Source organism: Ranitomeya imitator, chromosome 5 (genome assembly GCF_032444005.1).
Source record: "Ranitomeya imitator isolate aRanImi1 chromosome 5, aRanImi1.pri, whole genome shotgun sequence".
Lineage (NCBI taxonomy): Eukaryota > Metazoa > Chordata > Amphibia > Anura > Dendrobatidae > Ranitomeya > Ranitomeya imitator.
This window is the reverse complement of record NC_091286.1, coordinates 11,540,850-11,567,913: the sequence shown is the minus strand read 5'-3', so window position 1 is coordinate 11,567,913 and position 27,064 is coordinate 11,540,850. Positions and strand designations below refer to the sequence as shown.

The 27,064-nt window shown below is 48.7% G+C and overlaps 1 protein-coding gene across 2 annotated transcripts in view; it reads left to right on the top strand.

Moving 5' to 3' along the window:
- The window catches only part of BTBD9 (BTB domain containing 9), a 170,261-nt gene that overhangs the window by 11,490 nt on the left and 131,707 nt on the right, over window positions 1-27,064 (top strand). For both annotated transcript variants that reach the window (XM_069768302.1, XM_069768300.1), the window contains exons 3-6: window positions 422-785; window positions 4,892-5,156; window positions 5,849-6,068; window positions 7,229-7,348. In XM_069768302.1, the coding sequence (XP_069624403.1) occupies window positions 422-785; window positions 4,892-5,156; window positions 5,849-6,068; window positions 7,229-7,348 (969 nt within the window). The remainder of the gene's footprint in view (window positions 1-421; window positions 786-4,891; window positions 5,157-5,848; window positions 6,069-7,228; window positions 7,349-27,064) is intronic.

The window sequence follows — 27,064 nt, the reverse complement described above, 5'->3', positions numbered from 1 at the left end:
TGTTATACGGAGGGATGAGGGCGGAGTGTGGGGGGTGTATATATTCGGGGCCGCCCTCTGTCCATATACTCATGTGTCTCCCTGTATGCCACACTACGCAGGGCGCTGTTATACGGAGGGATGAGGGCGCAGTGTGGGGGTGTATATATTCGGGGGCCGCCCGCTGTCCATATACTCATGTGTCTCCCTGTATGTCGCTCTACGCAGGGCGCTGTTATACGGAGGGATGAGGGCGCAGTGTGGGGGGTGTATATATTCGGGGGCCGCCCGCTGTCCATATACTCATGTGTCTCCCTGTGTGTCGCTCTACGCAGGGCGCTGTTATACGGAGGGATGAGGGCGCAGTGTGGGGGGTGTATATATTCGGGGGCCGCCCGCTGTCCATATACTCATGTGTCTCCCTGTATGTCGCTCTACGCAGGGCGCTGTTATACGGAGGGATGAGGGAGTCTCGCCCGGAGGCGGAGATCACCCTGCAGGACACCGGCCCCGAGGCCTTCTCCATGCTGATGAAGTACATGTACACGGGCCGGGCCAGCCTGCGGGACGAGCGGGAGGAGGTGCTGCTGGACTTGCTGAGCCTGGCGCACAAGTATGGCTTCCCGGAGCTGGAGGACTCCACGTCCGAGTACCTGTGCACCATCCTGAAGATCCAGAACGTGTGCATGATCTACGACGTGGCCAGCCTCTACTCGCTGTCCAAGCTCTGCTCCACCTGCTGTGTGTTCATGGACCGGAACGCGCAGGACGTCCTCGCCAGTGACGGCTTCCTGACCCTGTCCAAGGTGCTGAGTCTAGATTGTATGCAGGGCGTCCACCTGACTGTCGGGGCTCCCCTTGTGTGCCCCCTGTAGTGACTCTGCCCGCTCTGTACACAGGGGTGGTATGATGTGAGCCCCTTGTGTGCCCCCTGTAGTGACTCTGCCCGCTCTGTACACAGGGGTGGTATGATGTGAGCCCCTTGTGTGCCCCCTGTAATGACTCTGCCCGCTCTGTACACAGGGGTGGTATGATGTGAGCCCCTTGTGTGCCCCCTGTAGTCACTCTGCCCGCTCTGTACACAGGGGTGGTATGATGTGAGCCCCTTGTGTGCCCCCTGTAGTCACTCTGCCCGCTCTGTACACAGGGGTGGTATGATGTGAGCCCCTTGTGTGCCCCCTGTAGTCACTCTGTCCGCTCTGTACACAGGTGGGGTATGATGTGAGCCCCTTGTGTGCCCCCTGTAGTCACTCTGCCCGCTCTGTACACAGGGGTGGTATGATGTGAGCCCCTTGTGTGCCCCCTGTAGTCACTTTGTCCGCTCTGTACACAGGGGTGGTATGATGTGTGCCCCCTGTAGTCACTCTGCCCGCTCTGTACACAGGGGTGGTATGATGTGAGCCCCTTGTGTGCCCCCTGTAGTCACTCTGCCCGCTCTGTACACAGGGGTGGTATGATGTGAGCCCCTTGTGTGCCCCCTGTAGTCACTCTGTCCGCTCTGTACACAGGGGTGGTATGATGTGAGCCCCTTGCGTTCCCCCTGTAGTCACTCTGCCCGCTCTGCACACAGGGGTGGTATGATGTGAGCCCCTTGTGTGCCCCCTGTAGTCACTCTGCCCGCTCTGTACACAGGGGTGGTTTGATGTGAGCCCCTTGTGTGCCCCCTGTAGTCACTCTGCCCGCTCTGTACACAGGGGTGGTATGATGTGAGCCCCTTGTGTGCCCCCTGTAGTCAGTCTGCCCGCTCTATACACAGGGGTGGTATGATGTGAGTTCCTTGTGTGCCCCCTGTAGTCACTCTGCCCGCTCTGTACACAGGGGTGGTATGATGTGAGCCCCTTGTGTGCCCCCTGTAGTCACTCTACCCGCTCTGTACACAGGGGTGGTATGATGTGAGCCCCTTGTGTGCCCCTGTAGTCACTCTGCCCGCTCTGTACACAGGGGTGGTATGATGTGAGCCCCTTGTGTGCCCCCTGTAATGACTCTGCCCGCTCTGTACACAGGTGTGGTATGATGTGAGCCCCTTGTGTGCCCCCTGTAGTCACTCTGCCCGCTCTGTACACAGGGGTGGTATGATGTGAGCCCCTTGTGTGCCCCCTGTAGTCACTCTGCCCGCTCTGTACACAGGGGTGGTTTGATGTGAGCCCCTTGTGTGCCCCCTGTAGTCACTCTGCCCGCTCTGTACACAGGGGTGGTATGGTGTGAGCCCCTTGTGTGCCCCCTGTAGTCACTCTGCCCGCTCTGTACACAGGGGTGGTATGATGTGAGCCCCTTGTGTGCCCCCTGTAGTCACTCTGCCCGCTCTGTACACAGGGGTGGTTTGATGTGAGCCCCTTGTGTGCCCCCTGTAGTCACTCTGCCCGCTCTGTACACAGGGGTGGTATGGTGTGAGCCCCTTGTGTGCCCCCTGTAGTCACTCTACCCGCTCTGTACACAGGGGTGGTATGATGTGAGCCCCTTGTGTGCCCCCTGTAGTCACTCTGCCCGCTCTGTACACAGGGGTGGTATGGTGTGAGCCCCTTGTGTGCCCCCTGTAGTCACTCTGCCCACTCTGTTCACAGGGATGGTATGATGTGAGCCCCTTGTGTGCCCCCTGTAGTCACTCTGCCCGCTCTGTACACAGGGGTGGTATGATGTGAGTTCCTTGTGTGCCCCCTGTAGTCACTCTGCCCGCTCTGTACACAGGGGTGGTATGATGTGAGCCCCTTGTGTGCCCCCTGTAGTCACTCTGCCCACTCTGTACACAGGGGTGGTATGATGTGAGCCCCTTGTGTGCCCCCTGTAGTCACTCTGCCCACTCTGTACACAGGGGTGGTATGATGTGAGCCCCTTGTGTGCCCCCTGTAGTCACTGCCCGCTCTGTACACAGGGGTGGTATGATGTGAGCCCCTTGTGTGCCCCCTGTAGTCACTGCCCGCTCTGTACACAGGGGTGGTATGATGTGAGCCCCTTGTGTGCCCCCTGTAGTCACTCTGTCCGCTCTGTACACAGGGGTGGTATGATGAGAGCCCCTTGTGTGCCCCCTGTAGTCACTCTGCCCGCTCTGTACACAGGGGTGGTATGATGTTAGCCCCTTGTGTGCCCCCTGTAGTCACTCTGCCCGCTCTGTACACAGGTGTGGTATGATGTGAGCCCCTTGTGTGCCCCCTGTAGTCACTCTGCCCACTCTGTTCACAGGGATGGTATGATGTGAGCCCCTTGTGTGCCCCCTGTAGTCACTCTGTCCGCTCTGTACACAGGGGTGGTATGATGTGAGCCCCTTGTGTGCCCCCTGTAGTCACTCTACCCGCTCTGTACACAGGGGTGGTATGATGTGAGCCCCTTGTGTGCCCCCTGTAGTCACTCTGCCCACTCTGTACACAGGGGTGGTATGATGTGAGCCCCTTGTGTGCCCCCTGTAGTCACTCTACCCGCTCTGTACACAGGGATGGTATGATGTGAGCCCCTTGTGTGCCCCTGTAGTCACTCTGTCCGCTCTGTACACAGGGGTGGTATGATGTGAGCCCCTTGTGTGCCCCCTGTAGTCACTCTGCCCGCTTTGTACACAGGGGTGGTATGATGTTAGCCCCTTGTGTGCCCCCTGTAGTCACTCTGCCCGCTCTGTACACAGGGGTGGTATGATGTGAGCCCCTTGTGTGCCCCCTGTAGTCACTCTGCCCGCTCTGTACACAGGGGTGGTTTGATGTGAGCCCCTTGTGTGCCCCCTGTAGTCACTCTGCCCGCTCTGTACACAGGGGTGGTATGATGTTAGCCCCTTGTGTGCCACCTGTAGTCACTCTGCCCGCTCTGTACACAGGGGTGGTTTGATGTGAGCCCCTTGTGTGCCCCCTGTAGTCACTCTGCCCGCTCTGTACACAGGGGTGGTATGATGTGAGCCCCTTGTGTGCCCCCTGTAGTCACTCTGCCCGCTCTGTACACAGGGGTGGTATGATGTGAGCCCCTTGTGTGCCCCCTGTAGTCACTCTGCCCGCTCTGTACACAGGGGTGGTATGGTGTGAGCTCCTTGTGTGCCCCCTGTAGTCACTCTACCCGCTCTGTACACAGGGATGGTATGATGTGAGCCCCTTGTGTGCCCCCTGTAGTCACTCTGCCCGCTTTGTACACAGGGGTGGTATGATGTTAGCCCCTTGTGTGCCCCCTGTAGTCACTCTGCCCGCTCTGTACACAGGGGTGGTATGATGTGAGCCCCTTGTGTGCCCCCTGTAGTCACTCTGCCCGCTCTGTACACAGGGGTGGTATGATGTGAGCCCCTTGTGTGCCCCCTGTAGTCACTCTGCCCGCTCTGTACACAGGGGTGGTATGATGTTAGCCCCTTGTGTGCCACCTGTAGTCACTCTGCCCACTCTGTACACAGGGGTGGTTTGATGTGAGCCCCTTGTGTGCCCCCTGTAGTCACTCTGCCCGCTCTGTACACAGGGGTGGTATGATGTGAGCCCCTTGTGTGCCCCCTGTAGTCACTCTGCCCGCTCTGTACACAGGGGTGGTATGATGTTAGCCCCTTGTGTGCCCCCTGTAGTCACTCTGCCCGCTCTGTACACAGGGGTGGTATGATGTGAGCCCCTTGTGTGCCCCCTGTAGTCACTCTACCCGCTCTGTACACAGGGGTGGTATGATGTGAGCCCCTTGTGTGCCCCCTGTAGTCACTCTGCCCGCTCTGTACACAGGGGTGGTATGGTGTGAGCCCCTTGTGTGCCCCCTGTAGTCACTCTGCCCACTCTGTTCACAGGGATGGTATGATGTGAGCCCCTTGTGTGCCCCCTGTAGTCACTCTGCCCGCTCTGTACACGGGGGTGGTATGATGTGAGCCCCTTGTGTGCCCCCTGTAGTAACTCTGCCCACTCTGTTCACAGGGGTGGTATGGTGTGAGCCCCTTGTGTGCCCCCTGTAGTAACTCTGCCCACTCTGTTCACAGGCCGCGCTCCTGGATATTGTGCGGAGAGACTCGTTCGCTGCGCCGGAGAAGGACGTTTTCCAGTCTCTGATGCGCTGGTGTAGACACAACACGAAGGAGAATCACTCGGAGATCATGGCCGCCGTGCGCCTTCCACTTATGAGCCTCACGGAGCTGCTGAACGTGGTCCGGCCGTCTGCGCTGCTCACCCCCGACTCCATCCTGGACGCCATAAAAGTGCGATCGGAGAGCCGCGACATGGACCTGAACTACCGCGGGATGCTGAGTACGCGTTGCTGCTAGGAGGCTGAGCGTCATCACGGTGTAAAGCGCCACACAGACCTAGGACACGAGCTGCTCTAATGCTCCGGCCACATCCAGAGCTGCAGATATGCGCTAATGCTCCGGCCACAGCCAGGGCTGCAGACATGCTCTAATGCTCCGGCCACATCCAGAGCTGCAGATATGCGCTAATGCTCCGGCCACAGCCAGAGCGGCAGACATGCTCTAATGCTCCGGCCACAGCCAGAGCTGCAGTCACAATTTTTTTTTCTCCTTTCATCTCTTCAGTGTCAGTCTCAGACAGCATTTGTATCCTCCGGTCACATCCAGAGCTGCATCTATAATCTCATGCTCCACTCATACCCTGTATCAGGCTTACAATTAATAAGCTGCAAAGCCTCAGAGCTGCGTTCACACATGTAATACTCCAGCCACATATCTAGAGCTGCATTTATAATTCAGCTTTTTCTTAAACCAAGATGCGCTGCAGCATATGACCTGAACCAATGACGAGTGCAGTAAGGATAACGTCCATGGTGTGAGCGCAGCTCTAGGTGTGACCGGAGCAGAGAATGGTGGTCCACATATGCAGGCAGCCCCCCTTTGGGTATAACAGGACAGCACATTCTCCACCAGCCCCCTGACTTGTCGTGTATTCTGTGTCTTTTCTAATGCCTTTCTTGTCCTCTCCCCCAGTCCCAGAGGAGAATATTGCCACCATGAAGTACGGAGCGCAGGTGGTGAAGGGGGAGCTGAAGTCGGCCCTGCTGGACGGCGACACTCAGAACTACGACTTAGATCACGGCTTTTCTCGGCATCCGATCGAGGACGACTGTCGCTCTGGTCTGGAAGTGAAGCTGGGGCAGCCGTCCATCATCAACCACATCCGCCTCCTCCTCTGGGATCGGGACAGCCGGTACGTCCCTCTGCCCGTCAGTGCCCCCTCTGATTGTCAGCAGCTGTTACTGATCTGCCCGTCAGTGCCCCCTCTGATTGTCAGCAGCTGTCACTGATCTGCCAGTCAGTGCCCCCTCTGATTGTCAGCAGCTGTCACTGATCTGCCCGTCAGTGACCTCTCTGATTGTCAGCAGCTGTCACTGATCTGCCCGTCAGTGCCCCCTCTGATTGTCAGCAGCTGTCACTGATCTGCCAGTCAGTGCCCCCTCTGATTGTCAGCAGCTGTCACTGATCTGCCCGTCAGTGACCTCTCTGATTGTCAGCAGCTGTCACTGATCTGCCCGTCAGTGCCCCCTCTGATTGTCAGCAGCTGTTACTGATCTGCCCGTCAGTGCCCCCTCTGATTGTCAGCAGCTGTCACTGATCTGCCCGTCAGTGCCCCCTCTGATTGTCAGCAGCTGTCACTGATCTGCCCGTCAGTGCCCCCTCTGATTGTCAGCAGCTGTCACTGATCTGCCCGTCAGTGCCCCCTCTGATTGTCAGCAGCTGTCACTGATCTGCCCGTCAGTGCCCCCTCTGATTGTCAGCAGCTGTCACTAATGTCGGTGTGGGCGCTGTAGACCTGCAGAATATTAGACAATTGCTTGCAGTGCGATTCCCTAGTATTCCCTCACTTATGTAGATGTGGAGGTAGCGATCGCTCTTTGTGACTTCACTCTCCATTAATGTAACGCCGGACATTCAGTGACCCGAGGAGGATGGTAGATGGGACTGACACCGCCATGGGGGAAGGGCTGACACCGCCATGGGGGAAGGGCTGACACCGCCATGGGGGAAGGACTGACACCGCCATGGGGGAAGGACTGACACCGCCATGGGGGAAGGACTGACACCACCATGGGGGAAGGAATGACACCGCCATGGGGGAAGGACTGACTGACCAACATGGGGAGGGGCTGACACCGCCATGGGGAGGGGCTGACACCGCCATGGGGAGGGGCTGACACCGCCATGGGGAGGGGCTGACACCGCCATGGGGAGGGGCTGACACCGCCATGGGGAGGGGCTGACACCGCCATGGGGAGGGGCTGACACCGCCATGGGGAGCACAAGGACCAGATAAATGTCCTCGGATTTATTTTAGTGGCAGAGCTGTGATTGTCCATGTGTTCTCCGCAGGTCCTACTCCTACTACATTGAGGTCTCCATGGATGAACTGGACTGGATCCGGGTCACCGACCACTCTCGCTTCTACTGTCGCTCCTGGCAGAAGCTCTATTTCCCGGCTCGGGTGTGCAGGTTTGTGCGGCTCTCCGTCCATGTAGCCCGCGTTCACACACACTCACACACACACGGGCCGATGCATCAGACTTCTCATTTTGCCATAACACTAAGAAAAGTCCACAAAGTTGGGCAAAAAGTGAGTGACGTTTGGAATGTTCACACCAGTCCCGGCCATGTGCGCCAACATGGAGTAAGATATCTGGCCGATCACTCATTATGTCCATAAATAACCTCAACATAGACCCCATTTGGGCAGAATTAGGGATCACCAAATTACAATGGCAGAGCTTGTTACCCCTTTAATAACAATAGAACCCATTTTAAAGTGCCCTCGTCTGCTTTTCTGCAGTATATTATCCTGAAGGATCAAATCAAGGAATTCATCCTTCAGAACCCACTCTTCTCCGAACCCTCTACTAACTTGGTCTGTAACATATTTTGGAGCCTCGGCTATGTTTACAGGTGGCTCAATAACGATAGTGACTTATCCAAATCTCCCTATATGCAAAAATGGGCGTCCAATTGTGTGAAAGCCAAAGTTTAGCCTGTGGCCGGTGTTGATAGATAGTGACTGTGCAGCACAAGCGATCAGACCGTAGCCTGACACAATGCGGCACAAGGGATCGAACATCGCAGCTTCATGAGCTGCACTCACTATTCTGCTGGTGCAGTCACTGTGTACATACATTACATTACTGATCCTGAGTTACATCCTGTATTGTACCCCAGAGCTGCACTCACTATTCTGCTGGTGCAGTCACAATGTACGTACATTACATTACTGATCCTGAGTTACCTTCTGTATTATACTCCAGAGCTGCACTCACTATTCTGCTGGTGCAGTCACTGTGTACATACATTACATTACTGATCCTGAGTTACATCCTGTATTATACTCCAGAGCTGCACTCACTATTCTGCGGGTGCAGTCACTGTGTACATACATTACATTACTGATCCTGAGTTACCTCCTGCATTATACCCCAGAGCTGCACTCACTATTCTGCTAGTGCAGTGACTGTGTACATACATTACATTACTGATCCTGAGTTACCTCCTGTATTATACCCCAGAGCTGCACTCACTATTCTGCTGGTGCAGTCACTGTGTACATACATTACTGATCCTGAGTTACATCCTGTATTATACTCCAGAGCTGCACTCACTATTCTGCTGGTGCAGTCACTGTGTACATACATTACATTACTGATCCTGAGTTACCTCCTGTATTATACTCCAGAGCTGCACTCACTATTCTGCTAGTGCAGTCACTGTGTACATACATTACTGATCCTGAGTTACCTCCTGTATTATACCCCAGAGCTGCACTCACTATTCTGCTGGTGCAGTCACTGTGTACATACATTACTGATCCTGAGTGACATCCTGTATTATACCCCAGAGCTGCACTCACTATTCTGCTGGTGCAGTCACTGTGTACATACATTACATTACTGATCCTGAGTTACATCCTGTATTGTACCCCAGAGCTGCACTCACTATTCTGCTGGTGCAGTCACTGTGTAACATAGTAACATAGTTAGTAAGGCCGAAAAAAGACATTTGTCCATCCAGTTCAGCCTATATTCCATCATAATAAATACCCAGATCTACGTCCTTCTACAGAACCTAATAATTGTATGATACAATATTGTTCTGCTCCAGGAAGACATCCAGGCCTCTCTTGAACCCCTCGACTGAGTTCGCCATCACCACCTCCTCAGGCAAGCAATTCCAGATTCTCACTGCCCTAACAGTAAAGAATCCTCTTCTATGTTGGTGGAAAAACCTTCTCTCCTCCAGACGCAAAGAATGCCCCCTTGTGCCCGTCACCTTCCTTGGTATTAACAGATCCTCAGCGAGATATTTGTATTGTCCCCTTATATACTTATACATGGTTATTAGATCGCCCCTCAGTCGTCTTTTTTCTAGACTAAATAATCCTAATTTCGCTAATCTATCTGGGTATTGTAGTTCTCCCATCCCCTTTATTAATTTTGTTGCCCTCCTTTGTACTCTCTCTAGTTCCATTATATCCTTCCTGAGCACCGGTGCCCAAAACTGGACACAGTACTCCATGTGCGGTCTAACTAGGGATTTGTACAGAGGCAGTATAATGCTCTCATCATGTGTATCCAGACCTCTTTTAATGCACCCCATGATCCTGTTTGCCTTGGCAGCTGCTGCCTGGCACTGGCTGCTCCAGGTAAGTTTATCATTAACTAGGATCCCCAAGTCCTTCTCCCTGTCAGATTTACCCAGTGGTTTCCCGTTCAGTGTGTAATGGTGACATTGATTCCTTCTTCCCATGTGTATAACCTTACATTTATCATTGTTAAACCTCATCTGCCACCTTTCAGCCCAAGTTTCCAACTTATCCAGATCCATCTGTAGCAGAATACTATCTTCTCTTGTATTAACTGCTTTACATAGTTTTGTATCATCTGCAAATATCGATATTTTACTGTGTAAACCTTCTACCAGATCATTAATGAATATGTTGAAGAGAACAGGTCCCAATACTGACCCCTGCGGTCCCCACTGGTCACAGCGACCCAGTTAGAGACTATACCATTTATAACCACCCTCTGCTTTCTATCACTAAGCCAGTTACTAACCCATTTACACACATTTTCCCCCAGACCAAGCATTCTCATTTTGTGTACCAACCTCTTGTGCGGCACGGTATCAAACGCTTTGGAAAAATCGAGATATACCACGTCCAATGACTCACCGTGGTCCAGCCTATAGCTTACCTCTTCATAAAAACTGATTAGATTGGTTTGACAGGAGCGATTTCTCATAAACCCATGCTGATATGGAGTTAAACAGTTATTCTCATTGAGATAATCCAGAATAACATCCCTCAGAAACCCTTCAAATATTTTACCAACAATTGAGGTTAGACTTACTGGCCTATAATTTCCAGGTTCACTTTTAGAGCCCTTTTTGAATATTGGCACCACATTTGCTATGCGCCAGTCCTGCGGAACAGACCCTGTCGCTATAGAGTCCCTAAAAATAAGAAATAATGGTTTATCTATTACATTACTTAGTTCTCTTAGTACTCGTGGGTGTATGCCATCCGGACCCGGAGATTTATCTATTTTAATCTTATTTAGCCGATTTCGCACCTCTTCTTGGGTTAGATTGGTGACCCTTAATATAGGGTTTTCATTGTTTCTTGGGATTTCACCTAGCATTTCATTTTCCACCGTGAATACCGTGGAGAAGAAGGTGTTTAATATGTTAGCTTTTTCCTCGTCATCTACAACCATTCTTTCCTCACTATTTTTTAAGGGGCCTACATTTTCAGTTTTTATTCTTTTACTATTGATATAGTTGAAGAACAGTTTGGGATTAGTTTTACTCTCCTTAGCAATGTGCTTCTCTGTTTCCTTTTTGGCAGCTTTAATTAGTTTTTTAGATAAAGTATTTTTCTCCCTATAGTTTTTTAGAGCTTCAATGGTGCCATCCTGCTTTAGTAGTGCAAATGCTTTCTTTTTACTGTTAATTGCCTGTCTTACTTCTTTGTTTAGCCACATAGGAAAAACCCAATTTCTAGTCCTTTTATTCCCACAAGGTATAAACCGCTTACACTGCCTATTTAGGATGTTCTTAAACATTTCCCATTTATTATCTGTATTCTTATTTCTGAGGATATTGTCCCAGTCTACCAGATTAAGGGCATCTCTAAGCTGTTCAAACTTTGCCTTCCTAAAGTTCAGTGTTTTTGTGACTCCCTGACAAGTCCCCCTAGTGAAAGACAGGTGAAACTGCACAATATTGTGGTCGCTATTTCCTAAATGCCCAACCACCTGCAGATTTGTTATTCTGTCAGGTCTATTAGATAGTATTAGGTCTAAAAGTGCTGCTCCTCTGGTTGGATTCTGCACCAATTGTGAAAGATAATTTTTCTTGGTTATTAGCAGAAACCTGTTGCCTTTATGGGTTTCACAGGTTTCTGTTTCCCAGTTAATATCCGGGTAGTTAAAGTCCCCCATAACCAGGACCTCATTATGGGTTGCAGCTTCATCTATCTGCTTTAGAAGTAGACTTTCCATGGTTTCTGTTATATTTGGGGGTTTGTAACAGACCCCAATGAGAATTTTGTTACCATTTTTCCCTCCATGAATTTCGACCCATATGGACTCGACATCCTCATTTCCTTCGCTAATATCCTCCCTTAAAGTGGACTTTAGACAAGACTTTACATAGAGACAAACCCCTCCTCCTCTCCGATTTTTACGATCCTTTCTAAACAGACTGTAACCCTGTAAGTTAACTGCCCAGTCATAGCTTTCATCTAACCATGTCTCGGTTATTCCCACTATGTCAAAGTTACCTGTAGATATTTCTGCTTCTAGTTCTTCCATCTTGTTTGTCAGGCTTCTGGCGTTTGCGAGCATGCAGTTTAGAGGATTTTGTTTTGTTCCAATCTCCTCGCTGTGGATTGTTTTAGAAATGTTCTTACCTCCCATCTGAGTTTGTTTTCCTGGGTCTTCTTTGTTCAAGTCTAATGTTTTTCTTCCCGTCCCCTCTTCTTCTAGTTTAACGCCCTCCTGATGAGTGTAGCGAGTCTTCTGGCGAATGTGTGTTTCCCAGGTTTGTTGAGGTGTAGTACGTCTCTGGCGAGGAGTCCATCGTACAAGTAATTCACACCGTGGTCCAGGAATCCGAATCATACATTACATTACTGTAATACTGTAATACGTACATACATTACATTACTGATCCTGAGTTACATCCTGTATTATACTCCAGAGCTGCACTCACTATTCTGCTGGTGCAGTCACTGTGTACATACATTACATTACTGATCCTGAGTTACATCCTGTATTGTACCCCAGAGCTGCACTCACTATTCTCCTGGTGCAGTCACTGTGTACATACATTACATTACTGATCCTGAGTTACATCCTGTATTATACTCCAGGGCTGCACTCACTATTCTGCTGGTGCAGTCACTGTGTACATACATTACATTACTGATCCTGAGTTACATCCTGTATTGTACCCCAGAGCTGCACTCACTATTCTGCTGGTGCAGTCACAATGTACGTACATTACATTACTGATCCTGAGTTACCTTCTGTATTATACTCCAGAGCTGCACTCACTATTCTGCTGGTGCAGTCACTGTGTACATACATTACTGATCCTGAGTTACATCCTGTATTATACTCCAGAGCTGCACTCACTATTCTGCGGGAGCAGTCACTGTGTACATACATTACATTACTGATCCTGAGTTACCTCCTGCATTATACCCCAGAGCTGCACTCACTATTCTGCTAGTGCAGTCACTGTGTACATACATTACATTACTGATCCTGAGTTACCTCCTGTATTATACCCCAGAGCTGCACTCACTATTCTGCTGGTGCAGTCACTGTGTACATACATTACATTACTGATCCTGAGTTACATCCTGTATTGTACCCCAGAGCTGCACTCACTATTCTGCTGGTGCAGTCACAATGTACGTACATTACATTACTGATCCTGAGTTACCTTCTGTATTATACTCCAGAGCTGCACTCACTATTCTGCTGGTGCAGTCACTGTGTACATACATTACTGATCCTGAGTTACATCCTGTATTATACTCCAGAGCTGCACTCACTATTCTGCGGGTGCAGTCACTGTGTACATACATTACATTACTGATCCTGAGTTACCTCCTGCATTATACCCCAGAGCTGCACTCACTATTCTGCTAGTGCAGTCACTGTGTACATACATTACATTACTGATCCTGAGTTACCTCCTGTATTATACTCTAGAGCTGCACTCACTATTCTGCGGGTGCAGTCACTGTGTACATACATTACATTACTGATCCTGAGTTACCTCCTGCATTATACCCCAGAGCTGCACTCACTATTCTGCGGGTGCAGTCACTGTGTACATACATTACATTACTGATCCTGAGTTACCTCCTGCATTATACCCCAGAGCTGCACTCACTATTCTGCTAGTGCAGTCACTGTGTACATACATTACATTACTGATCCTGAGTTACCTCCTGTATTATACCCCAGAGCTGCACTCACTATTCTGCTGGTGCAGTCACTGTGTACATACATTACATTACTGATCCTGAGTTACCTCCTGTATTATACTCCAGAGCTGCACTCACTATTCTGCTAGTGCAGTCACTGTGTACATTCATTACATTACTGATCCTGAGTTACCTCCTGTATTATACCGCAGAGCTGCACTCACTATTCTGCTGGTGCAGTCACTGTGTACATACATTACTGATCCTGAGTGACATCCTGTATTATACCCCAGAGCTGCACTCACTATTCTGCTGGTGCAGTCACTGTGTACATACATTACATTACTGATCCTTAGTTACATCGTGTATTATACTCCAGAGCTGCACTCACTATTCTGCTGGTGCAGTCACTGTGTACATACATTACATTACTGATCCTAAGTGACATCTTGAATTATACCCCAGAGCTGCACTCACTATTCTGCTGGTGCAGTCACTGTGTACATACAATACATTACTGATCCTGAGTGACATCCTGTATTATACCCCAGAGCTGCACTCACTATTCTGCTGGTGCAGTCACTGTGTACATACATTACATTACTGATCCTGAGTGACATCCTGTATTATACCCCAGAGCTGCACTCACTATTCTGCTGGTGCAGTCACTGTATACATATATTACATTACTGATCCTGAGTTACATCCTGTATTATACTCTGTATAATAGACCTGACAGAATAACAAATCTGCAGGTGGTCGGGCATCTAGGAAATAGCGACCACAATATTGTACAGTTTCACCTGTCTTTCACTAGGGGGACTTGTCAGGGAGTCACAAAAACATTGAACTTTTGGAAGGCAAAGTTTGAACAGCTTAGAGATGCCCTTAATCTGGTAGACTGGGACAATATCCTCAGAAATGAGAATACAGATAATAAATGGGAAATGTTTAAGAACATCCTAAATAGGCAGTGTAAGCGGTTTATACCTTGTGGGAATAAAAGGACTAGAAATAGGAAAAACCCAATGTGGCTAAACAAAGAAGTAAGACAGGCAATTAACAGTAAAAAGAAAGCATTTGCACTACTTAAGCAGGATGGCACCATTGAAGCTCTAAAAAACTATAGGGAGAAAAATACTTTATCTAAAAAACTAATTAAAGCTACCAAAAAGGAAACAGAGAAGCACATTGCTAAGGAGAGTAAAACTAATCCCAAACTGTTCTTCAACTATATCAATAGTAAAAGAATAAAAACTGAAAATGTAGGCCCCTTAAAAAATAGTGAGGAAAGAATGGTTGTAGATGACGAGGAAAAAGCTAACATATTAAACACCTTCTTCTCCACGGTATTCACGGTGGAAAATGAAATGCTAGGTGAAATCCCAAGAAACAATGAAAACCCTATATTAAGGGTCACCAATCTAACCCAAGAAGAGGTGCGAAACCGGCTAAATAAGATTAAAATAGATAAATCTCCGGGTCCGGATGGCATACACCCACGAGTACTAAGAGAACTAAGTAATGTAATAGATAAACCATTATTTCTTATTTTTAGGGACTCTATAGCGACAGGGTCTGTTCCGCAGGACTGGCGCATAGCAAATGTGGTGCCAATATTCAAAAAGGGCTCTAAAAGTGAACCTGGAAATTATAGGCCAGTAAGTCTAACCTCTATTGTTGGTAAAATATTTGAAGGGTTTCTGAGGGATGTTATTCTGGATTATCTCAATGAGAATAACTGTTTAACTCCATATCAGCATGGGTTTATGAGAAATCGCTCCTGTCAAACCAATCTAATCAGTTTTTATGAAGAGGTAAGCTACAGGCTGGACCACGGTGAGTCATTGGATGTGGTATATCTCGATTTTTCCAAAGCGTTTGATACCGTGCCGCACAAGAGGTTGGTACACAAAATGAGAATGCTTGGTCTGGGGGAAAATGTGTGTAAATGGGTTAGTAACTGGCTTAGTGATAGAAAGCAGAGGGTGGTTATAAATGGTATAGTCTCTAACTGGGTCGCTGTGACCAGTGGTACCGCAGGGGTCAGTATTGGGACCTGTTCTCTTCAACATATTCATTAATGATCTGGTAGAAGGTTTACACAGTAAAATATCGATATTTGCAGATGATACAAAACTATGTAAAGCAGTTAATACAAGAGAAGATAGTATTCTGCTACAGATGGATCTGGATAAGTTGGAAACTTGGGCTGAAAGGTGGCAGATGAGGTTTAACAATGATAAATGTAAGGTTATACACATGGGAAGAAGGAATCAATATCACCATTACACACTGAACGGGAAACCACTGGGTAAATCTGACAGGGAGAAGGACTTGGGGATCCTAGTTAATGATAAACTTACCTGGAGCAGCCAGTGCCAGGCAGCAGCTGCCAAGGCAAACAGGATCATGGGGTGCATTAAAAGAGGTCTGGATACACATGATGAGAGCATTATACTGCCTCTGTACAAATCCCTAGTTAGACCGCACATGGAGTACTGTGTCCAGTTTTGGGCACCGGTGCTCAGGAAGGATATAATGGAACTAGAGAGAGTACAAAGGAGGGCAACAAAATTAATAAAGGGGATGGGAGAACTACAATACCCAGATAGATTAGCGAAATTAGGATTATTTAGTCTAGAAAAAAGACGACTGAGGGGCGATCTAATAACCATGTATAAGTATATAAGGGGACAATACAAATATCTCGCTGAGGATCTGTTTATACCAAGGAAGGTGACGGGCACAAGGGGGCATTCTTTGCGTCTGGAGGAGAGAAGGTTTTTCCACCAACATAGAAGAGGATTCTTTACTGTTAGGGCAGTGAGAATCTGGAATTGCTTGCCTGAGGAGGTGGTGATGGCGAACTCAGTCGAGGGGTTCAAGAGAGGCCTGGATGTCTTCCTGGAGCAGAACAATATTGTATCATACAATTATTAGGTTCTGTAGAAGGACGTAGATCTGGTATTTATTATAATGGAATATAGGCTGAACTGGATGGACAAATGTCTTTTTTCGGCCTTACTAACTATGTTACTATGTTACTATGTTACTCCAGAGCTGCGCTCACTATTCTGCTGGTGCAGTCTGTTGTGAGTTCTGTTTTTGGGCTCCCTCTGGTGGTTACTGATGGTACTGGGTGATTTGTGTTCTGCTGTCTCTGGTGTCCACCTGTTCTATTAGCATTTGGGAGTTTCCTATTTAACCGGGCTTTCTTGTCATTTCCCCGCCGGCTATCAAGGTTATCAGAGTGTTTTGTTACCTCAGCTTCTGGCTTCAGTAATCTTCAGGACAAGCTAAGTTTTTGATTTTCTTGTTCCACGTTTTGTTTTATTTTTGTCTTGTCCAGCTTGCATATAATTGTTTCTTTGCTGCTGGTTGCTCTAGTGGGCTGTAATTGCTCCTCATGTTCCATGAGTTGGAACATGAGTTCAAGTAATTACAGGATGGTTTTTTGAAGGGTTTTTTGCTGACCGCGCAGTTTACTTTTGTATCCTCTATCTAGTTTTAGTGGGCCTCATTTTGCTGAATCTGTTTTCATACTGTGTATGTGCCTTCCTCTCATTTCACCGTCATTATATGTGGGGGGCTGCTATTTCTGTGGGGTATTTCTCTGGAGGCAAGAGAGGTCTGTGTTTCTTCTAATAGGGGAAGTTAGATCTTCGGCTGGTGCGAGACGTCTAGGATCAACGTAGGCACGTTCCCGGGCTATTGTTATTTGTGTGTTCAGGTTTAGGGTCGCGGTCAGCTCAGGTTCCATCACCCTAGAGCTCGTTGGTGCTTGTCCTTTTGTGATTCCCTGCCATTGGAATCATGACAGTATAGCCGGCCAAAATGTTTGGGCTGAAGTAGGAGGAAAAGTAGTCTGAGGAAGTTTTTTTTCTCTCCTCTGAGGTTGCTGCCTAGCCTTAATTGCAGCCTGGCTGATTTTTTTTTTTTTTTCCTCCTCTTAATCCTTGAATGGCTCTGACCTTAGCTGTTTATCATGGACGTCCAGAGTTTAGCTTCCAGCTTGAATAATCTTGCTACTAAGGTTCAAAATATACAAGATTTTGTTGTACATGCTCCTATGTCTGAACCTAGAATTCCTATTCCAGAGTTTTTTTCTGGAGATAGATCCAGTTTTCTGAATTTTAGGAACAATTGCAAGCTGTTCCTTTCTTTGAAATCTCGCTCTTCTGGAGACCCTGCTCAGCAGGTTAAGATTATTATATCTTTCCTGCGGGGTGACCCTCAAAATTGGGCATTTGCATTGGCACCAGGGGATCCTGTGTTGCTTAATGTGGATGCGTTTTTTCTGGCATTGGGTTTGCTCTATGAGGAACCTAACCAGGAGATTCAGGCTGAAAAAGCTTTATTAGCTCTCTCTCAGGGGCAAGATGAAGCAGAAATATATTGTCAAAAATTTCGGAAATGGTCCGTGCTTACTCAGTGGAATGAGTGCGCCCTGGCTGCAAAGTTCAGAGATGGCCTTTCTGAGGCCATTAAAGATGTTATGGTGGGGTTCCCTGCGCCTACGGGTCTGAATGAGTCTATGACTATGGCTATTCAGATTGATCGGCGTTTACGGGAGCGCAAACCTGTGCACCATTTGGCGGTGTCTTCTGAACAGGCACTTGAGACAATGCAATGTGATAGAGTTCAGTCTAGAAGTGAACGGCAAAACTATAGGCGGAAAAATGGGTTGTGCTTTTATTGTGGTGATTCAGCTCATGTTATATCAGCATGCTCTAAACGCACAAAAAAGGTTGATAAGTCTGTTGCCATTAGTACGTTACAGTCTAAGTTCATTCTGTCTGTGACTCTGATTTGTTCATTATCATCCATTTCCGTCGATGCCTATGTAGATTCAGGCGCTGCCCTGAGTCTTATGGATTGGTCATTTGCCAATCGCTGTGGGTTTAGTCTTGAGCCTCTGGAAGTCCCTATTCCTTTGAAGGAAATTGACTCTACACCTTTGGCTATGAATAAACCTCAGAACTGGACACAAGTGACCATGCGTATGACTCCCGTTCATCAGGAGGTGATTCGCTTCCTGGTGTTGTATAATTTACATGATGTTCTAGTACTTGGTCTGCCATGGTTACAAACTCATAACCCAGTCCTGGACTGGAAAACAATGTCTGTGTTAAGCTGGGGATGTCAGGGGGTTCATGATGATGCATCTCCGATTTCTATTGCTTCATCTACTCCTTCTGAGGTTCCTGTATTTTTGTCTGATTATCGGGATGTTTTTGAGGAGCCTAAGCTCAGTTCGCTTCCTCCTCACAGGAATTGCGATTGTGCTATAGATTTAATTCCTGGTAGTAAATTTCCTAAAGGTCGTTTGTTCAATCTGTCAGTGCCAGAGCATATTGCTATGCGGGATTATGTTAAGGAGTCCTTGGAAAAGGGTCATATCCGTCCATCTTCGTCCCCTTTGGGAGCAGGTTTTTTTTTCGTGGCCAAAAAAGATGGGTCCTTGAGGCCTTGTATAGATTATCGTCTTTTGAATAAGATTACCGTAAAATATCAGTATCCTTTGCCTTTGTTGACTGATTTGTTTGCTCGCATTAAGGGGGCTAAATGGTTCACTAAGATTGATCTCCGGGGTGCGTATAGTCTTATACGAATAAAGCAAGGTGATGAGTGGAAAACCGCATTTAATACGCCTGAGGGCCATTTTGAGTATTTGGTAATGCCTTTCGGACTTTCTAATGCTCCTTCAGTCTTCCAGTCCTTTATGCACGATATTTTCCGTGAATATCTGGATAAATTTATGATTGTGTATTTGGATGATATTTTGTTTTTTTCTGATGACTGGGAGTCTCATGTTCAGCAGGTCAGGAAGGTGTTTCAGGTCCTGCGGGCTAATTCCTTGTTTGTAAAGGGCTCAAAGTGTCTCTTTGGAGTCCAGAAGATTTCTTTCTTGGGGTATATTTTTTCCCCTTCTACTATTGAGATGGATCCCGTCAAGGTTCGGGCTATTTGTGACTGGACGCAGCCTGCATCTCTTAAGAGTTTGCAGAAGGTCTTGGGCTTTGCTAATTTCTATCGTCGTTTTATAACTAATTTTTCTAGTGTTGTTAAGCCTTTGACGGATTTGACTAAGAAGGGTGCTGATGTTACTGATTGGTCTCCTGCGGCTGTGGAGGCCTTTCAGGAACTTAAACGCCGGTTTTCTTCTGCTCCTGTGTTGCGTCAGCCTGATGTTTCGCTTCCTTTCCAGGTTGAGGTTGATGCTTCCGAGATTGGAGCGGGGGCGGTTTTGTCGCAGAGAGGCTCCGATTGCTCGGTGATTAAGCCATGTGCGTTCTTTTCTAGGAAGTTTTCGCCCGCTGAGCGGAATTATGATGTGGGTAATCGGGAACTTTTGGCCATGAAGTGGGCATTTGAGGAGTGGCGTCATTGGCTGGAGGGTGCTAGACATCGTGTGGTGGTCTTGACTGATCACAAAAATCTGATTTACCTTGAGTCTGCCAGGCGTCTGAATCCTAGACAGGCTCGTTGGTCACTGTTTTTCTCTCGTTTCAATTTTGTGGTTTCATACCTGCCAGGTTCAAAGAATGTGAAGGCGGATGCTCTTTCTAGGAGTTTTGTGCCTGACTCCCCTGGAAATTCTGAGCCCACTGGTATCCTTAGGGATGGGGTGATTTTGTCGGCCGTCTTCCCAGACTTGCGACGTGCTTTGCAGGAGTTTCAGGCGGGTAAACCTGATCGTTGTCCGCCTGAGAGACTGTTTGTTCCGGATAGTTGGACCAGTAGAGTCATCTCCGAGGTCCATTCTTCTGCGTTGGCAGGTCATCCTGGAATATTTGGTATTAGAGACTTGGTGGCCAGGTCTTTTTGGTGGCCTTCCTTGTCGAGGGATGTGCGTTCTTTTGTGCAGTCTTGTGAGGTTTGTGCTCGGGCTAAGCCTTGCTGTTCTCGAGCCAGTGGATTGTTGTCACCTTTGCCTATCCCGAAGAGGCCTTGGACGCACATTTCCATGGACTTTATTTCGGATCTCCCTGTCTCTCAAAAAATGTCCGTCATCTGGGTTGTGTGTGACCGCTTTTCTAAAATGGTTCATCTTGTACCCTTGCCTAAGTTGCCTTCCTCCTCTGAGTTGGTCCCTCTGGTTTTCCAGAACGTGGTTCGTTTGCATGGGATTCCGGAGAACATCGTTTCTGACATGGGATCCCAGTTTGTGTCTAGATTTTGGCGGACGTTCTGTGCTAAGATGGGCATTGATTTGTCCTTTTCGTCTGCATTCCACCCTCAGACGAATGGCCAGACGGAGCGAACTAATCAGACCTTGGAAACTTATTTGAGGTGTTTTGTTTCTGCTGATCAGGATGACTGGGTTACCTTTTTGCCGCTGGCCGAGTTTGCCCTTAATAATCGGGCTAGTTCTGCTACCTTGGTTTCTCCTTTCTTTTGTAATTCGGGGTTTCATCCTCGTTTTTCCTCTGGTCAGGTGGAGCCTTCTGATTGTCCTGGAGTGGACATGGTGGTGGATGGGTTGCATCGGATTTGGAGTCATGTGGTGGACAATTTGAAGTTGTCCCAGGAGAAGGCTCAGCAGTTTGCTAATCGCCGTCGCCGCGTGGGTCCTCGACTTCGTGTTGGGGACTTGGTGTGGTTGTCTTCTCGTTTTGTTCCTATGAAGGTCTCTTCTCCTAAGTTCAAGCCTCGGTTCATCGGTCCTTATAGGATCTTGGAAATTCTTAACCCTGTGTCGTTTCGTTTGGATCTCCCGGCATCGTTTGCTATTCATAATGTGTTCCATCGGTCGTTGTTGCGGAGGTATGAGGTACCTGTTGTTCCTTCGCTTGAGCCTCCTGCTCCGGTGCTGGTGGAGGGAGAATTGGAGTATGTTGTGGAGAAGATCTTGGATTCTCGTGTTTCCAGACGGAAACTCCAATATTTGGTCAAGTGGAAGGGTTATGGTGAGGAGAATAATTCTTGGGTGGTTGCTTCTGATGTTCATGCTGATGATTTGGTCCGCGCTTTTCATAGGGCTCATCCTGGTCGCCCTGGTGGTTCTCGTGAGGGTTCGGTGACCCCTCCTCAAGGGGGGGTACTGTTGTGAGTTCTGTTTTTGGGCTCCCTCTGGTGGTTACTGATGGTACTGGGTGATTTGTGTTCTGCTGTCTCTGGTGTCCACCTGTTCTATTAGCATTTGGGAGTTTCCTATTTAACCGGGCTTTCTTGTCATTTCCCCGCCGGCTATCAAGGTTATCAGAGTGTTTTGTTACCTCAGCTTCTGGCTTCAGTAATCTTCAGGACAAGCTAAGTTTTTGATTTTCTTGTTCCACGTTTTGTTTTATTTTTGTCTTGTCCAGCTTGCATATAATTGTTTCTTTGCTGCTGGTTGCTCTAGTGGGCTGTAATTGCTCCTCATGTTCCATGAGTTGGAACATGAGTTCAAGTAATTACAGGATGGTTTTTTGAAGGGTTTTTTGCTGACCGCGCAGTTTACTTTTGTATCCTCTGCTATCTAGTTTTAGCGGGCCTCATTTTGCTGAATCTGTTTTCATACTATGTATGTGCCTTCCTCTCATTTCACCGTCATTATATGTGGGGGGCTGCTATTTCTGTGGGGTATTTCTCTGGAGGCAAGAGAGGTCTGTGTTTCTTCTAATAGGGGAAGTTAGATCTTCGGCTGGTGCGAGACGTCTAGGATCAACGTAGGCACGTTCCCCGGCTATTGTTATTTGTGTGTTCAGGTTTAGGGTCGCGGTCAGCTCAGGTTCCATCACCCTAGAGCTCGTTGGTGCTTGTCCTTTTGTGATTCCCTGCCATTGGAATCATGACAGCAGTCACTGTGTACATACATTACATTACTGATCCTGAGTTACATCCTGTATTATACTCCAGAGCTGCACTCACTATTCTGCTGGTGCAGTCACTGTGTACATACATTACATTACTGATCCTGAGTTACCTCCTGTATTATACTCCAGAGCTGCACTCACTATTCTGTTGGTGCAGTCACTGTGTGCATACATTACATTACTGATCCTGAGTTGCTTCCTTTATTATCCTACAGAGCTGCACTCACTATTCTGCTGGTACAGTCACTGTGTACACACATTACATTACTGATCCTGAGTTACATCCTGTATTGTACCCCAGAGCTGCACTAACTATTCTGCTGGTGCAGTCACTGTGTACATACATTACATTACTGATCCTGAGTTACCTCCTGTATTATACCCCAGAGCTGCACTCACTATTCTGCTGGTGCAGTCACTGTGTACATACATTACTGATCCTGAGTTACATCCTGTATTATACTCCAGAGCTGCACTCACTATTCTGCTGGTGCAGTCACTATTCTGCTGGTGCAGTCACTGTGTACATACATTACGTTACTGTATTATACTCCAGAGCTGCGCTCACTATTCTGCTGGTGCAGTCACTCTGTACATACATAGCATTACTGATCCTGAGTTACATGAGTTACATCCTGTATTATACTCCAGAGCTGCGCTCACTATTCTGCTGGTGCAGTCACTGTGTACATACATTACTGATCCTGAGTTACATGAGTTACATCCTGTATTATACTCTAGAGCTGCACTCACTATTCTGCTGGTGCAGTCACTATTCTGCTGGTGCAGTCACTGTGTACATACATTATGTTACTGTATTATACTCCAGAGCTGCACTCACTATTCTGCTGGTGCAGTCACTCTGTACATACATTACGTTACTGTATTGTACTCAAGAGCTGCACTCACTATTCTGCTGGTGCAGTCACTGTGTACATACATTACATTACTGATCCTGGGTTACCTCCTGTATTATACCCCAGAGCTGCACTCACTATTCTGCTGGTGCAGTCACTGTGTACATACATAACATTACTGATCCTGAGTTACATCCTGTATTATACTCCAGAGCTGCACTCACTATTCTGCTGGTGCCGTCACTGTGTACATACATTACATTACTGATCCTGAGTTACCTCCTGTATTATACTCCAGAGCTGCACTCACTATTCTGCTGGTGCCGTCACTGTGTACATACATTACATTACTGATCCTGAGTTACATCCTGTATTATACTCCAGAGCTGCACTCACTATTCTGCTGGTGCAGTCACTGTGTACATACATAACATTACTGATCCTGAGTTACATCCTGTATTATACTCCAGAGCTGCACTCACTATTCTGCTGGTGCAGTCACTGTGTACATACATTACATTACTGATCCTGAGTTACCTCCTGTATTATACTCCAGAGCTGCACTCACTATTCTGCTGGTGCCGTCACTGTGTACATACATTACATTACTGATCCTGAGTTACATCCTGTATTATACTCCAGAGCTGCACTCACTATTCTGCTGGTGCAGTCACTGTGTACATACATTACATTACTGATCCTGAGTTACATCCTGTATTATACTCCAGTGCTGCACTCACTATTCTGCTGGTGCAGTCACTGTGTACATACATTACATTACTGATCCTGAGTTACATCCTGTATTATACCCCAGAGCTGCACTCACTATTCTGCTGGTGCAGTCACTGTGTACATACATTACATTACTGATCCTGAGTTACCTCCTGTATTATACTCCAGAGCTGCACTCACTATTCTGCTGGTGCAGTCACTGTGTACATACATTACATTACTGATCCTGAGTTACCTCCTGTATTATACTCCAGAGCTGCACTCACTATTCTGCTGGTGCAGTCACTGTGTACATACATTACATTACTGATCCTGAGTTACATCCTGTATTATACCCAGAGCTGCACTCACTATTCTGCTGGTGCAGTCACTGTGTACATACATTACATTACTGATCCTGAGTTACCTCCTGTATTATACTCCAGAGCTGCACTCACTATTCTGCTGGTACAGTCACTGTGTACATACATTACATTACTGATCCTGAGTTACCTCCTGTATTATACTCCAGAGCTGCACTCACTATTCTGCTGGTGCAGTCACTCTGTACATACGTTACTGTATTATACTCCAGAGCTGCGCTCACTATTCTGCTGGTGGAGTTTTGCTGATTATTACATGTTGCGGCCGTTGCTGTGACCTGTAGTTCTGGAGCAGGAGGTCGTTGTGTTTTTCCTCCGCTTCTCCGGCTTCTTCTTGCTTTTCTCACGGCCACCTTGGGACTTGCGCAGCAGAACACGAGACGCTCCGCCGGCGGTTCTGAGGTCCCGGGATTACTTGCAGCCATAAATACTTTTATTTCCTCTCTTGGTGGTGGGGGAGGGGCGGCTGGTTTCTAGCATTTCTTGGGTCGGTTCAGGTAATTCTGTGTTTTTGTGAGAGGTTGGAGCTCGTCTCTTTATTTCCGTGCAGGTTGTTATCGGGGGGCTCCGGGGATCTCATTAGGGGCCGTCCAAGAAGCCGTCAGATTGTTTGGTATTTTCTGCTGAATTCAGGTCGTTTGCGTTGTCACATTAAATGCAGTGTAATCCCGCCGCTCCCCGGACACCAGCGCAGAGAAGCCGCTGTCAGCAGGTCGCACACACCGCAGTGTAATCCTCCACAGGTGCAGAGGAAAAGCTGTAGTCTGCTATGCTCCAATCCCTGCCAGAGCTGCAGCAACTATACTGATGGTTGTGATGTATCCCACCTCCTGTGGGCTCATGGTGGTTACACACTACATCGTGCTCCAGTCACATCCCAAGCTGCATCCATAATTTACGCTCCTGTTTGTGTTGTATGATGTCCCATGTCTCTGTTGGCTCCCGTTGGTATCCTATTTGTACTCTACTCACATCCAGAGCTGCATACTGCTGAGTTCACCCTTCATTTTTGGTCGTTGCTGGTTTTGCTCTGCTCTGGTGCATGGTGGGACTTGTAGTCCTTGTATCTGACACTGTCATGGAGGAGACACCTTTGACGATGCAGTGCAGCAGCCTGCGGCACGTCGGGATTTCGGGTACATAGTTCTGTGAGTCACATCTAAGGCTATGTGCACACGTTGCAGATTTGACGCCGCGGATTCTCAGCTGTTTTCCATGCTGTGTACAGTACCATGTAATCCTATGGAAAACCAAATCCGCAGTGCACATGCTGCAGAAACGCAGCGGTTTATATTCCGCAGCGGTTTATATTCTGCAGCATGTCAATTCTTTGTGCAGATTCCGCAGCGGATTACACCTGCTCCTCAATAGGAATCCGCACAAAATCTGCGGTAAATCCTCTGGGAATCTGCAGGTAAAACGCAGGTCGTTTTACCTGCAGAATCCGCGCTGAAAAATCCGCAATCTATTCCGCAGCGTGTGCACATAGCCTAAAGCTGCATTTTCTCTTTCTTGCTACCATGATGTGGCTTCCCCCGCGGTGCAATGTTCTGCAGGAAGAAGAACACGATAGGACCCGCACTCCGAAAGTGGAAACCGTGTGTGAACGCAGCTCTGGAGGTGACTGCAGTATCTGATGGACAGCCGTTAGATCTGTTCACCATCAGCTTTGGATGTGACTGGAGTATAAGGATGTTTGGTGGAATCTTCAGCATTTTCACATTTCACCAGAGATTTTTTTGTTTCTTCTCCTTTAAATCTCGCGGGTTGCTACAATGTAACAGTTTGATATAAAGCTGCAGTGACCTGTGAAGCTTGTGGTGCCTCCGGGGTAGTTTCAGTCCGAACTAGTGACGAGCTCTTGTAGGTGCGGACTCCTCATTTCTGGTGAATGATTCTTGTGTTGTAGCCCCCTCCCTGGTCGGATTTGTATCTAATCCTCTGACCTCGCTGTTAGCGGCCGTCACGCAGATAAGCCGCTTTTCTCTCCTCTTGTTCGTGAGAGTATTAACCTAAGACTCTTATCCCGCCGTGATTAGCGGATACAGCAGCCTCGCCGGATCGCAGGGCGGCCGCCGCACATTCTGCTTTACCATCCTCGTACTGAAGGACTACAAGTCACAGCAGTCATACAGATATTACCGTAGAGTCTAGTCTGCAGCAAAGAAATGCCACTGAGCTCTAGGATGAAGGGAGGGGCTCGGGGATGAGCTTCCCGCCGAGGGGCCCGGGGATGAGCTTCTCGCCGAGGGGCCCGGGGATGAGCTGCCCGGGGATGAGCTGCCCGCTGAGGGGCCCGGGGATGAGCTGCCCGGGGATGAGCTAGCCGCCGAGGGGCCCGGGGATGAGCTTCCCGGGGATGAGCTAGCCGCCGAGGGGCCCGGGGATGAGCTGCCCGCTGAGGGGCCCAGGGATGAGCTGCCCGCTGAGGGGCCCAGGGATGAGCTGCCCGCTGAGGGGCCCGGGGATGAGCTGCCCGGGGATGAGCTGACCGCTGAGGGGCCCGGGGATGAGCTGCCCGGGGATGAGCTTCCCGCCGAGGGGCCCGGGGATGAGCTTCCCGGGGATGAGCTAGCCGCCGAGGGGCCCAGGGATGAGCTTCCCGCCGAGGGGCTCGGGGATGAGCTTCCCGCCAAGGGGCCCGGGGATGAGCTGCCCACTGAGGGGCCCGGGGATGAGCTGCCCGCTGAGGGGCCCGGGGATGAGCTGCCCACTGAGGGGCCCGGGGATGAGCTGCCCGCCGTGGGGCCCGGGGATCAGCTAGCCGCCGAGGGGCTCGGGGATGAGCTGCCAGACGAGAGGCCCAGGGATGAGCTTCCCGCCGAGGGGCCCGGGGATGAGCTGCCCGCCGAGGGGCCTGGGGAAGAGCTGCCCGCCGAGGGGCCCGGGGATGAGCTGCCTGCTGAGGGGCCTGGGGATGAGCTGCCCGCTGAATGGCTCGGGGATGAGCTGCCTGCCGAGGGGCCCGGGGCTGA